The 13,628-nt window shown below is 34.5% G+C and overlaps 1 protein-coding gene across 5 annotated transcripts in view; it reads right to left on the bottom strand.

Moving 5' to 3' along the window:
- Positions 1–13,628, bottom strand: part of LOC125231467 (rap1 GTPase-activating protein 1) — a 359,035-nt gene that overhangs the window by 198,988 nt on the left and 146,419 nt on the right. For 2 of the 5 annotated variants that reach the window (XM_048136938.1, XM_048136944.1), the window contains exon 2: positions 9,077–9,270. The exons of 2 other annotated variants lie outside the window; for them this stretch is intronic. In XM_048136938.1, the coding sequence (XP_047992895.1) occupies positions 9,077–9,174 (98 nt within the window). In that variant the 5' untranslated portion in view covers positions 9,175–9,270. Of the gene's footprint in view, positions 1–9,076; positions 9,313–13,628 lie in introns of those variants that run through there. One more of the 5 variants, XM_048136940.1, reaches the window with a different exon arrangement.

Here is a 13,628-nt window from a genome sequence, read left to right as displayed (position 1 = left end):
GAATTTGTATTGTGACACATTTACTGCTATCATTTTGAACCCTGTTCGCTAGTATTAAATTTGAAAATTCATCGAGTTATAAAATGTGACCGTACACATACCTTATGAGATGCACCATTGCCTTTTGAAGAAAATTCCGAGGAAAAGTAGTTTGCCCTGGATTTCGGATTGAAAAATATTTCACGTTAATGCGATTCACAGGTGTGTGAGGTGATGTATACGTTCTAAAATATGTTTGCAATATTTGGCGATTACACTACAAGTTTAGGACAGATGTCACCATGGCAACCGCTGTAGGTACGTACTACGTGCGAAGCGCAGTGTGTGTTGCAATTAAGGCCAAGATTTATGTGAAAAAGAAATGCGCAAATCACCAACTTGCGTGATTAAACGTCACTTTGCTTCCTCATTTAGCCTTTTAATGCATATCCAACATAAACATATCTGAAAATTAATTTACAATAATTGTGAACGTGAAATTATCTAATCACGATTTTATTACCCCATATTAAATCACTTTGCAAATATTTAAAACGGCTATAAATATTGACGGAAAGCAGTAACGGTGTTCGTGCGCCTATAATAATAATAAAACAGTAATTTATAGTGAACTGTGGGTAAAGATGACCACGAAGTGGAAGCCTCACGACTGAATTAATGGCAGAACACAGGAACAAGCCCTCTTTATTATACCCTATTTGACATAGCATTTTGTATGAAAACCCGTAAGAAAGTGGTAACGGTTGTCAGAGCTAATGAGAGACCATTGAGGAAAAGTAAATAGTTAGACACCACATGACATGGTATTAAATAAGAAGATGACAAATATGAGCGGTAGGGAACGAGTAATATTTTACATATGAAACCGATGGAACAGTACGAACTACGAAATTTATAAGAATTACAGCAAATCATATCATCCATATTTGGAGAAGCATAAGCTCCTAGGGTCCTAGCCTTAGCATTCTCTTTTCTTTATACCATGTCGGTGGTAAACAGGTTTACGGTCCGCCTGTTGGAAAGCGGTCACCGTAAACTATGGACGCCTGCAACTCAAGGGGTGTCACATGCGCGTTGCCGACCCAGTGAAAAGTATTACTATTTTTTTAAAAAATATAAATGATGTATAATTATGATTCATTTCAGTATTTTGTAAAAAAAAAATACCGAAATAAAGTCTGACAAATAAACTATTTGATAGGTCAGATTATGAGTTTTCATAGTCATGTCATGTGTTTATAATCCATATACTATACTATATACTATAATATTATAAATGGGAAAGTGTGTGCGTCTGTTTGTTTATCCGTATTTCACGGCAAACCAATTGACGTGATTTTTTAAGTGGAGATGGTTGAAGGGACGGAGAGTGACATAGGCTACTTTTTGTCTCTTTCTAACGCGAGCGAAGCCACGGACAAAAGCTAGTTTCAAATAAATGAGCATCTACTCGTGTGGTTAAGAAAACTAGAACGCAATTTTAATTGCAATAAAAACGGCCAAGAGCGTGTCGGGCCACGCTCAGTGTAGGGTTCCGTAGTTTTCCGTATTTTTCTCGAAAACTACTTAACCTATCAAAATCAAAACAATTTTCCTAGAAAGTATTTATAAAGTTCTACTTTTGTAATTTTTTTCATATTTTTTAAACATATGGTTCAAAAGTTAGAGGGGGGGGACGCACTTTTTTTCCTTTAAGAGCGATTATTTCCGAAAATATTAATATTGATCAAAAAAACGATCTTAGTTAACCCTTATTCATTTTTAAATACCTATCCAACAATATATCACACGTTGGGGTTGGAATGAAAAAAAAACATCAGCCCCCACTTTACATGTAGGGGGGGTACCCTAATAAAACATTTTTTTCCATTTTTTATTTTTGCACTTTGTTGGCGTGATTGATATACATATTGGTACCAAATTTCAGCTTTCTAGTGCTAACCGTTACTGAGATTATCCGCGGACGGACGGACGGACGGACGGACGGACGGACGGACAGACAGACATGGCGAAACTATAAGGGTTCCTAGTTGACTACGGAACCCTAAAAAGGAACAAACAATAACAGTTGTCTACGGTACTCATTCGGAAATTCAAACGATTCGCCAAGGTAAGGCAACATAAAATATCTAAAACAAACTAGTGTCCGTGCTCAAAGGCTCGGCTTATTCAGTGAAAAGGCTGAGGTATTTTTCAAGCATTCATTAGGGGAAAAAGTAAAAACTTATGCTTGGAAAATAGACTTTTATTAATGCGCAAATTTGCTGATTTTTTTTTAGGAAAAGAGAACATGGTACCTACTCGTAGTTTTAAAATATGTTTTGCTAAGTACCTAAATCTTATTTTATGTTTTCTATGTTGTTACAAAACACATATATAAAATAAATATAATTATTAATATATCTAAACTAAGTATAAACTTTAGTATCAGAATTTGGACTACGAAATTGTGAAAAGTGGTAATTTAAAAACACTGGACGTTAAGGGTGGAAACACACTTATCAACACTTATTATCATCACTTCACTACATAGTATAAAACAAAGTCACTTTTTCTGTCCCTATGTCCCTATGTCCCTTTGTATGCTTAAATCTTTGAAACTACGCAACGGATTTTGATGCGGTTTTTTTTAATAGATAGAGTGATTCAAGAGGAAGGTTTATATGTATAATAACATCCATTAAATAGTGGAGAAGTACTGTTATTTTTGAGGTTTCTAATGTGATGTCGTAAATAATTACATGCGGGTAGATTATATTTATTTGTATACCCCGAACATTTATATAAATTAATATCGGGTAGTTTTGTGTTGTTTACATCTCCGGTGACATTTTGCTGGGACGTCAGTCTTCCGCGACCACGGCCAGTGCAACCTGGCCGAAACGTTGGGAAAAAAGGTAAAAATAATGTTAATTAATCGCTTTCCACCTGTATGTGACTTTAAATATGTGTACAAAGCGCGAGAACTTAGTGTTATCTTGATAAGGGATAGGGATAGCGATAGGGATAGCGATAGCCATAGCGTTAGCGATAGCGATAACGATAGGGATAGAGATAGGGATACGGATACGGAAACGGATACGGATACGGATAATATGGGTATCGTTAGAGGGATACGGATAATCGGTCGGCGGTCTCTTACAATCAAAGTGCTCTAAGACGATCGTTGTTTGCTTGCTTGAAGATTACGTTTGCGATAAGTATAAGCAAAATGTAAAAAATTGTAAGGGATAATAGAAAAAAGTACTTTTTACCCACCGATCATATAGTGGCTTCCGTAGCTCAATTGGTAAGAGCATTGCACGGATTGCAAAAATGGTGCGGGTTCAAGTCCCGCCGGAAGCGTAAATTTTTCCATTTTTTCCTTTAATATAAAAATGATCATATAGTGTCGAAATACGGGCTATGTGGGATGTTTATAAAGGTTTCCCCAGCGTATATAGAATTACCTACGCTGTGGTCGATGTGTAATATTTCTACAATCATTGCAAGCAAAAGTATTATGTGCAATCGAAATAATCGCAGATAAATATACCAGAGAAACCTAAGGATCCAAATGAAAATCTTAATGAATACTTTTATTACGCGGGCGAAGCCGCGGGTAAAAGCTAGTATCCTAATAATTTGGGAACAAAATTATGTTAACTACAACAAATGACCACTGAGTTAGACTGTAAATCGCTTATCGGTTACATACCATGTTTTTATATAACCCCACAACCACATAGGTACCTAATGCAATAAACTTCCAATCAATTATGCAACACATCATTCACAAACGCAATTAAAAAAGTATTTTTTTCTACTCCAGCACTCAAATCTGCCCATTAGATTATTGTCAGCGGTATCCAAATTAAGTTCATTTGAGTAACGATAAGAAAGTCTATTTGTCTATAGGTTCATATGATTACTGCTTAGCAGTTATCATATGAATATAGGAGTTCTGTTAATTTTTTTTTAAAACACAACTTCCAATTTATCAGGTATGTTTTCATTTGTAACTTTTAATAAATAATATGATGTTAAGGTTCATAATTTAAATCAAGATGAAAAAATAAACTGAAATGCGTTTTACATATAAGATATTGCAAAACAAAGGTAAAAATCATAAGTTTATCAAATAATTTTACATTCGACATTTAAATATTCTTGAACGCAACCACATTTTTCGTAATTGAAAACCGGCTTATTTTCTATTTCTCTTGTCTATGGCATGTTTGACATTTGTAAACTTTTGACGAAATTTTTTGAACTAAGTATTTTAGAGTTGTGTAGTTTATTTTAATTCGACGTTATTGTGCAAAAACTTAAGTTAATTATAAGTGATTCTGGTGAACTATGTACTTCCGAAGAAATCAAGGCTATGGCGATCAAAAGTAACTGACAATTCGTTACCTGAAAAGTCGGATAAAGCGCACCAAAAATGTTATGATTGTTTTGAAATGGAAATTGCAAATAAATGTTTCAACTTTCTCTGAAACCGCGTTGTTGGCATATTTTGAAGAATTGTGCAACAAGTTCTCGCCATCAACATTGTGGACAGAATATAATAGTTAAGATACACACAAATATTCCCATTCATTATATGAAGTAGGTAAGCAACCCATTTTATTATTCTCGAATAGGTATTTATTTGGCTGTCGTAGAAAAAGTATAGTATACAATCGTAACATTATGAAGGCTTATAAAAGTCTCGTACCTTACTTAGGCCACTCGGCAAGCCTCGTGACCTAACCGCGGTACTCAACTTTTATAGCCTTCATAACGTTACCGTTATATAATATACTATATTTTGTGCAAAAGGGTGCCAGTTAGATGGATTACATAAAAACAATAATCGGTCACACGTACAAAGAATGTGTAATAACCATCCACCAAACACCTTGTATTATTCGATTATGACCGCGTATAATCGTGAATAATCGCGTATAATCGCAGGTGGCAAGAAGCCCACGCGCGCGTTGCCATTTCATAGCACATTGCTAATTGATAGTTTCCTATGACCTGTATTTAATCGTAATTATTTATCGTTATAGGGCTAAATTAAAGGTGTTATAACACTTCTAATAATAGAATTAAATGCGATTATACGTTCATAAGTCTGTCATTTTCCAAGCCTTAGAAATAATAGTTTTTTTCTAGCGCTGTACAAAAATTTCTGCATGATTATTAATATTAAAATTTTCCCATTTGATGGTATGCTTTAAATATGCAAACAAAAACACGAAGACTCATCGCCTACGGTAAGGAATTAGTTTAATGAAAACATATTTTTAAAATTACTTACAGATTTATCAACAACAAAGTATCAATCAATGGTATCATAGGTATTATTAATGCTTTCACGGCCAAGATCTATGAAAGTAGTATAAAATGTACTATAATTGATGCCCAAGGCTCTTAAAAGCCGCAATTACCTTGGTCATGAGCTACCAAAGGTGGTGTCATAATTTACTAATAATTTGGCCTGAAGCATGAAATATCATAAACATTTTATAATATTTTTATTTAGTTCATTTTGCCAGGAGCTCATAAACTTTTTCTCATCGTTCATCCTACTTATACTTATTATATTTCTAGTTTGATGTTGAAATTAAAGTGTAGTTTTTGTTAAACACAGTAAAAAAAATAGAAATAAATTAAGTATAAGCACATCTTTGGTGCTATAAAATAAGCAAGCGAATTTTGACCTTTTAATTCAAATCATATTTATAACAAAATACAGTACCTACAGTACAGACCTATTGTGATCAGTTGGATTTCAATAATCATCGAAAATCTTTAGGGGCACTGTATTATTAATAGATACTAGCAAAGAGGATTAAGTATTATAGAGAGTTACTGTCAAAGTAAAATGTGTAATCACAGTGCATAGACAGCCATCTCTCGACACAGGCTTAAAACTTTTGAACCTCAGTTTTGACCATTTGGCCTATATTTATTTATTTATCTCGAATGTTTGCAAATGACCAACTTGCTTTTAAAAGAGCCTGATTGCTTGTTTATTCTTAGCTTGATATGTGTTAAAATGTCAAATATTAATATTAGCGCCATCTAGCCGAGCGTCCCCCAAAGGTGTATCGCCATCTAGGTCACCGTACCTTTTCCTATATGGTCCTGAGGTACGTTTTTTTCTTAAGACTGTAGCTGTCTATACGGAGTTACATGATACTAGTAATCTAACAGATCTTACTAAAGATAAACCTGGAACGCTCCAGCATGTGGTTAAGGTGCAGTGAGTTCGTTTTCTTTCTCCATCTCTAAACTCATCGCACGTAAGTGATTTTTATTGTATCGAGCGAAAGTCAAAATCTTGGCATTCAAATTGATAAAAGCCCCCGAGAAACGCCTCAAGATGACTAATTAAATGTACGGCAGTTGTTATACGATAAAAAATGCGCTATATATTTTTTATCCGTTTTCATAACCTACTACACCTTAAGCTATTGACTAACAAGACAGCAAACAGGTCGACAGGTACTAGCATCATACGATCTACAAACAACCAGGAATCATCCGTCATGATTAGACATCTCACAATAACGGTAGCTAACTTTTACAATCTCCACTACAAGTTTCTATCTTACGCCAGAGAAATAGAATCGATTTTGGATACAGATGATTTATTAGCTCCATTGTAATGTTACTATTGTGCTGTAGCAAAACGATAATCAGTTGAAATACGGTTGGTACAGTTCTGTTGATCAAGCTGTACGGGAAATACAATAGGTCTTATGTTAAGACGTAATGCGGCTACCGTTATAATAGAGCAAAAGTCCAGAGCTGCCAGATTCCTAATTTTCTCAAGGACGAAACTTTGGGATAATGTAGACGCCGATTTGTTTGCCGACCGTAACTTGAGCAAATGAGGTTTGTACAGCATTTCAAAAAAAGGAGGAGGTTCTCAATTCGTCGGGATCTTTTTTTCTCAAACACACATTAAAAATCAGTGTCTGTGGGTATTTAATATGTAATTAATGAAAGTTAAGTGTAATATTGTTAACCTTTTGGCCGAGAAATATAATAATAATAATAAATAAATAAATAAATATTACAGGACATTCTTACAGATTGACCGAGTCCCACGGTATATTTGTTAATATATATAATATACAAATACTTATATACATAGAAAACATCCGAGAACAAATGGCCCTTACCGGATTCGAACCCGGGACCGCGGCGTAGCAGGCAGGGTCACTACGCGCTAGGCCAGACCGGTCGTTAAAGAGAAATGGCCGTAGGGCCGAAGTACACGTCGATAATAACTCTAGATTATTCCAAAGTTTCATTCTTCAGAAAATTAGGAAGGTCTGGCAGCTCTTGGCCTTGGCCCATAATAATGTGGTGTTGGCGTTCTATGCTTCATTTGCACATATTTGGGATTTCAGATGATACCTTCTGTACTGTAAAGCCACTTTAACAAGCTTAAGCATTTGATCTTAGAATCGGTCCGAATGGTCACTGAAATAGCAATGACAAAGTCACACTTGTGTACAAATTGTTTAAAGGAAAAATGCATTTACAATTAATAGTCTCAACCGCAAAATTATGTCGACGCTACAAAACAGTACATAATATTAATCTTTGTTGTTGAACACATCTGACAACAGGTAAAGTCGTTACTGACGCTAATGAAGATATATTTTACGTTAATAATTTTATTTATCTATAACATAATATTATTCACTAAAGTAAATATCCTGTTGGACCTGTTGTGTTAGTAAATAATTAATAATTATGTCTTATTATATTACCTACAACCTACATTATCCTGTATAACAAAGTAAACATTATTAAAGCTATGCTTATGAGGTAAATTAATTGGCATGGCATTAATTAAGCTTCAGTTATTAGATATTTAAAACAAGAATATAAATTGGTCTGGAGTACCTATATCTAAACTAAACATTCATTAACCTGTGCAAATCTTCTTTTTTAATTGAAATAAGTACGCACTAAGCATTTATTGCAGAATAAGTTTAGTCTATACATAGTACAGGTACAGTTATCTTATACTATTAAACGAGCAATTCTTGTATATTTATTTATTTATTTATTTATTTATTTATTTATTTATATATACCGACGATCTCGGAAACCGCTCTAACGATTTCGCTGAAATTTGTTTTGTGGGGGTTTTCGGGGTGAAAAATCGATCTAGCGTAGCCTTAGATCCCGGAAAACGCGAATTTTCGAGTTTTCATGAGTTTTTCTTTCGCATTTGTAAACGTAAAATATGGTCCTTAATTTCGCCGCGCGCGCATCGATTCCGCGTAGCTCAGTCGCACGAGGTCGGTCTAATGTACGCAGATAGATCGTAGGTGTCAGGGTTTCGAATCCCGGCCAGAAATTAAGTTTTTGTTTTTTGTCTTTTTTTGTTTTTGTATTTATAAGAGTTTTTTTTTTATCTAAAGACGTGATATATTAAAATAGAACCGAGCGAAGCTCGGTCGCCCAGATATTATACATTTAAGGACTTACGCGACCATATAACTAGTAGGTATGTATCTTTTTTTTTATGTGATTTTTCTATAAATATAGCTCACTTTTCCCTGTTTATAAAATAAAAACCGAATAGAACAAGGACATACCTAAATCTTATTACGAAATAAGTAAAGAAAAATCTGTTGAGTAAGTAAAGGGATAAATGTCTCTTGCCATATATCTTTGTTAGAAGCACAGGGAATGCTCAATCATACGAGGTATCATGAGGTTTTACCAGGTAATTTTGTATATAATAATATAGTACCAGTAATTTTGTATAGGACCAGTATTTTAGGTAGGTCGGTTTGTTAAAAACAACGTTCTATCTAGAGATTTTTTTTCAACCAGGAATTGGATTCGGCCAGCTAAAAAATTACCCAGTTTGGCTAATAAATAAATTCCTACCGTTCCAGTATAGGTGCAAAGACCGAAATAACTCTAAAGGATAAGTTTTACACAAATCTAACCAAGCATAGACGTCGGAAAACGATGACCAAGTATCTACTAAGTAAAATAAGTTACTGCGGAACACGATACAAGTATAAAGGTTCAAAAGGTGCATGCAATAGATAGTCAAAGAAGTACGTACATTAATTTCTTCATATATCTCCTTCTCGCCGTGACTAACACATATGATTCCTTCTGCCCGCCCGTGGGCAAGTACTTTTTTCCCACTTTCGACTTCATTCGGCGATCCCCTCACAGTCACTTCAACTTTTCGACTAAAAATCAAAGTAAAATCCTCTTTATGACTTTGGAAATTTCTTCGGTCCACTGCGGCTCCTATAATGAAGAGAAAGAAGGTTGAAGGTATATACAGACAGGACTACACGACAGGAAGATTGGAAACTAACTAACAGCAAGCGAGAATACGAAATATTATGTTAGTCATGCAAGCGGTTAGTAATAAACTGTAAAACCAACGAATTTCCTTGTAATAAGGTATCATTTTAAAATATATTTAATTTTTATATGCCATTTATTATAACGAGGGAAATCTGCTTCAACACGCATTTGTTTCTATTTACACGTCCCTGAGATTTCCACTCGTGATTGTAATTTAATGACTGTTAACTTTGAAATTGTTTTAGCTATTTGGCCAGATTGAAAATCGTAAAAAAAAAACATAAACATTCATTCCAATGACATAATTTTACCTTCAATTGAAATTGTTTTTGCTATTTGGTCAGATTGAAAATCGTAAAAAAAAAACATTCATTCATTCCAATGACATAATTTTACCTTCAATCAAAATAATGTGATCGCTTCAATCAGTCATGTATTTACGATACGAAGCAACTTGATTGTCAATGGCGATATTGGCAATTGATTTTAAAGAAGACGTTTGAAACTAATGTTGACGTTGGGGAAGGAATTTAAAAAATAGACCTGAAACCGCCAAAAACCTACTTCACTAAGCACAAAAATATTTTTTTTTAATAATAAGTAAAGCATTTGTACACATGCAAATTACTGTTCCATTTAGCTCTCCACTGTTTTCATTGAGTTACTAGAAAATTGTGACGAAAGATATTCGGAGGAAAAACCGAATTGGTATTTATTCATGTTACGCTGAATAATCAGTTGTAAACGGTTATCTTTAGTAACGGATGACCGATTGGTCAGTAAAAGAAAATTATTGATTTTATACTCGCAGATCGAATTATCACCAGTCCAGTTATCGTCCGTACCCACGGCCCATATTACTTCCCAACGGTACTTTTCATTACAAAACAATAGTCGATATCGAAGTACGAAACTTATCAGGCCCTCGTCAAATCAATGCTGTTACAACGAAATTATATACCTCAAAGTAGGTTCGTAATAATTAACTTTCCATCTCGGGTTTCAATAGACTTTCTTAGTATTTCTTTCATAAATAACTAGAGCAGCTTTGCTAGTTCAATACGCCAATTAAATTCTAATTTAAATATACCTAATCTCAATTAAGAGCCGATATCGCATACAGATCTTAAAATTCAGATCATTGAAGGTGGCGACGGTTCAAACGAATAATAAAATGTTATCTCTAAATGTTGAAATTTGTATTCAAATCTGATGCAAGTAACAATCATAAAACATAGATAATGAGCCAAAATTAACATAGAGCGGTCAACGGAAGTCAGCTTATCATCTAGATCTTATGTTCGTGAGATAAAAAAGTAATACAATTATTGTGAGCAGACCACCTAAAAATGGTAGAACATTTCTACAGGAGCATTATAAAAAAAGAAGAGATTCTAAAATGAGATGAGATATAAGCTAACAATGTGTTAGATACCGTTGCAAACATAACAGAAGCTCCAAAACATCGAGAGGCAAATGTTGAAAGCAATTTGGATGTCTGTTATTGTGATGATATAGATACCGCTAACACACGAATCTGAGTATGCGAACGAGTGGCACTTAAACCTCACCGTTACCATAAACAAAAAGATAATTGAAAACGTGGGAGATGCATTGTCAGTCTAAACTTTACCTAATCTCTTAGGATTAAATTGAATAAGAGACGATGAAGTGGCCGGCTCACGGAAACACAATTTTCTCCGAGATAGCCATGAGGCGTTTTATGGGCTCTCCGACAAAAGGCATAGAAAACTACGCGAGGCTTCATCATAATCTTGAGAACACCGTTTTCTTTTTACTACAGTTATATTTTTAAAATAATTGTCATTTTTATATTGTTTTCAAATAACTGGCAGAAATATTCAGATTTTAAATTGAGTTTCGAATTGAAATCTTGACATCTCAAGGACAGCTTTCCAATTTAATTAATAAGCGTAAGTAAGAACACACAAATGTTTTTGACACTTTTATGATTAAGCATTAATGTTTAACGTCTTTTTGATACCTTTGTTCAGATTAAGAAAATAAAATGCGACTGATGACAGTGATTAATTGTGGACGAATATGTTTAATATCCTACTTTTTGCGAAATATCATTGCAAATTATATCAATAGATTGGACAGTAAGAATTACAATAAGTACTTATATTGACCGGGATATAGACCGTGATTACCTTTTTGATTTTTGTCGAGCTCCCGATATTTCGACGCAGTTGCATGCATCATGATCACGGAAAAACTTCCGCCTTCGTCAGTTTTTCCGTGATCATGATGCATGCAACTGCGTCGAAATATCGGGAGCTCGACAAAAATCAAAAAGGTAATCACGGTCTATATCCCGGTCAATATAAGTCTAATGAAAATAACCGTGAATCATTCAAAACTCTTATTACAATAAGTACTTAAAAGAAAGTTTAATATTAAAATTTCGTCAACCCCTGCCAATACAAAGAACATTAGGTGACTCCATCATTACCTATTCTAAAAGCTACAGAAGGATTTACTGTAGCTTTTGCTTATCTCAGTATAACTAGCAGTAAAATACAACCGTCTGCGAGAAACTTGTTCACACGTACGCCGCGTGTCATAAACACGGCGTAAAACCGGGAGCATGCATGTGCAGCTAAAGCTAAACTTTAGCGACGTTCACACGCAATTCGCAGAGTTTGTTCGTGAAACTTTGGTGACATAAAATCTTATCGTGAGAGGAAATATGCTACGTCAAAGCTAAGTACCAGCTAAAACTTTGTGAGTATAAGTACTTGCTGTAAAAATATGTTTATGCAAATCAGAACTAATGGCACTAAAAAGTACATTAGTGTCTCAATATATTTGTACGCGGACATTTGTTGCGTACACTTTGTAATTTTCCGTCATAATTTTAACTACAATGTATCCCTTTACAACTTTCTAACTCTTTGTCTAAAATTTCTTTGCAATTACGTAAAGGCATTTAACATGCAGTATTTACATAATAAATGCCGTAAGGCATTATTATGGTCCAAACATTCGCTATTGTTCGTGTTGCAATGTCGAATTTCGACGTCTCAATCAAAAGCATCAGTCAGTTCTAAAAGAACTTTAAAGTAAAGAACAATATGGTGACTTCAGATGTTGTTGCAATATAGAAACTATAAGCCGGACTAAGTTATCGATCAAAGTGATCACACCCACACATAACGCAATGAACTAACAGAAAAATAATGATTAATAGTAGAATCAAATAGCACAAGTTAATAACAGTCTTGCAGCAACGTCTTATTATAAGATTAAGGTCTCACTTGAACACTAAACACTGTCAATGGCAGTTTATAAGCTATAAATATGTCGTGAAGTAGAAGATTGATCACAAATAATAAAAGTTTTACAACTAGGCAAATTAAGTTAAAGTACTAAACATAGACGAGATGAGTGATCAACCTATTATCTAGATATGTACAGTCAACCAATTGGAACCCTAGGCCACTGTACAACCATGTCAAAATGACAAGCGGTAAGAGATTTCTTACAATCTGATTTATAACTTCACTATGACATAGTTCTACAGTGGCCTAGGGTTCCAATTGGTTGACTGTACGTGTACAAGATCATAATATAAGACGAAAACAGATGATAAAAAGTAACTGGACATACAAAGATGTCTTTGTTTAAAAACTATGTGGTCTAAAATGACATAACAAGGACCATCAAGGTCCGAAGAACCATAACGAAGATTAAGAGTAACAAATGACATGGTATTAAGTAGACGAGACACCGAGGACACTACTCGATCAAACCCACGGGTATTTGCTTGTGAAAAGACATCTACAAAAACTCCTTTTTTAAGAACGATCATGAGCCCTATTCGATCAAATTAAACCACAACGACAAGTGATGGATGTCGCTGCATTAAACAGACGGGTCAAGCGGGTCATTCATTTGACCAAGGATTATATAAAGAATATAAAATCATAGTGATTCTAAGATATGACGATGTCGCATGTGGCTCCTTGGAAGATAGGTGCGTTTGGCCGACCCTGACACATCGCAGCATCATTAAACGGTTTAAGTAACAAAATGAGTTTAGCTCTCATACTCACACAAGTGCAACACATGATGGACGAGGTTAGTTTGAAATATCTTGTTATTTTAACCAAACATGTTTCTAAAAGTTTGTAAGTAAAAATAAATAAACCTAACAAAGTTTCCCCAATTTATTACGAAAGGCAAACTCGGTAAGAGGACTCTCCGCAAAAGCTTTTCTAATTACTACACCTATATCGAAGACTCATTAAAAGCTTCTCAGAGCACGTTGC

This window comes from Leguminivora glycinivorella, chromosome 11, assembly GCF_023078275.1.
Source record: "Leguminivora glycinivorella isolate SPB_JAAS2020 chromosome 11, LegGlyc_1.1, whole genome shotgun sequence".
Taxonomy (NCBI): Eukaryota; Metazoa; Arthropoda; class Insecta; order Lepidoptera; family Tortricidae; genus Leguminivora; species Leguminivora glycinivorella.
Note: the sequence above shows the minus strand (reverse complement) of the source record. Positions and strands in the feature narration are given on the sequence as shown.